The sequence below is a fragment of the Aplysia californica genome, unplaced genomic scaffold (assembly GCF_000002075.1).
Source record: "Aplysia californica isolate F4 #8 unplaced genomic scaffold, AplCal3.0 scaffold00044, whole genome shotgun sequence".
NCBI lineage: Eukaryota > Metazoa > Mollusca > Gastropoda > Aplysiida > Aplysiidae > Aplysia > Aplysia californica.
Window position 1 is genome coordinate 760,909 of NW_004797314.1, and position 1,606 is coordinate 762,514.

At 39.5% G+C, this 1,606-nt stretch overlaps 1 protein-coding gene across 1 annotated transcript in view; it reads left to right on the forward strand.

The window, feature by feature from the left end:
• The window catches only part of LOC101863796 (1-phosphatidylinositol 4,5-bisphosphate phosphodiesterase epsilon-1), a gene marked incomplete in the record, with an annotated part of 159,988 nt that overhangs the window by 141,582 nt on the left and 16,800 nt on the right, over positions 1-1,606 (forward strand). The window contains 1 exon segment of the mRNA XM_013079213.2: positions 1,060-1,150. Coding sequence (XP_012934667.1) covers positions 1,060-1,150 — 91 coding nt within the window.

A 1,606-nucleotide genomic window follows, 5' to 3' on the forward strand; every position in this document is an offset into this window, starting at 1 on the left:
CTCTCTCTCTCTCTCTCTCTCTCTCTCTCTCTCTCTCTCTCTCTCTCTCTCTCTCTCTAAATATATATATATCACAATATCACATACACACACACATACAGAAAGAGAGAGAGAGAGAGAGTGAGAGAGAGATAGAGAGAAAGAAAGAGAGAGAGAGAGATACACACACACACGCAACTTTGCACAAACACGTATAATAAATACATTCGAACGTACACAGAAACAAACGCACAAGCAAGAGCACAGACGTAAATAATGAGCAAGCTGTTTCGACCAAATACACGAGCAATATTATACACGTGTGCTCTGTTATCATTTGTTCTATTTGATGGACAGATGAACGATTGCGGAGAGAAATACCTAATTAATTTCCTTTAATATCGTGACTGCACACGCTATTGGCTTCAGTCAGGAGGTAAAAAAAACCTTGAGGATTTAACTCAATTAGGCTGTGAAATTAATAATTAGTTTTATGCTTGCTTGTCATGGATAATCACATATTATTCCAGTTCGTATTGTACAACTCTGCACAATTTGCTCCGTTTCTTTTTTTAAAGAAAAGTTAGAATTTTGATGAAAAGTACGTTGATGGGATTTTTTAAAATCTTGCAGCAAGACGTAAAACATTGCTTTGTTAGAATGGCGTTTTTTTGGTGGAAATATTGTTACACATGTTGTTCTTGTTGTTATTGTTATCGCTGTTGTTGTTGTTACTTTGTGGTCGTTTGGTGTTGTTGTTGTTGTTGTTGCCGTTGCTGTTGTTGCTGATGTTGCTGCTGCTGTTGTTGTTGTCGTCGTTGTCTTCATTGTTGTTGTTGTTGTTTTTGTTGTTGTTTGTTTGTTTTTGTTTGGGTTTTTTGCTGTAACCGTTGTTGTTGTTGTTGTTGTTTCTGTTGTTATTGTTGTTGCTGCTTTTTGTTGTTGTTGTTTTTTTGTTTTTGCTGTTGCTGCTACTACTGCTGCTGTTCTTGTTGTTGTTATTGTTGTTGTTGTTGTTGTTGTTGTTGTTGCTACTGCTGCTGCTGCTGCTGATGTACGTTTTGTAATTATATTTGATAGGTACCTCGGAAGACGAAGCCGAAGAAAGCAAGCCAGATTGCCAAGGAACTCTCCGACCTGGTGGTGTACACTCACGCTGTCAAGTTCAGAGGTAAGTGACTGTGTACCCTAGTGTAGGTCTGTCCGTAAATCTTTCTGTGGGGCTCTTGTGGTCTAGAGCTACAGTGTTCAGTTCTCATTCAATAGGCCCCGGGTTCGAAACCTGACAGCGACGGGAAATGTTCTTCTCTAAAAATGTTTTCCTTTTACCTTTCTTTCTCTCTAATTCTAATCATGTTCTGTCGTCTGGTTTCGTCTCCACTTTCTGATCCCTCCCTCCTCCACCATCCCCCTCTTGCTCCTGACTCTTTCTGCTGCATTTCTTCTGCTACTCCTTGGCTCCTTCTTACTGCTGTCTTTCAGCCACACCTCTTATCTTAGGGTAGGTAATATCTCTCTTTTTGACCTTTTTTCTCCTTTCTTCTCCACTCTCACCCTTCACCTATCGAAGAAGAAGAAGAAGAAGAAGAAGAAGAAGAAGAAGAAGAAGAAGAAGAAGAAGAAGAAA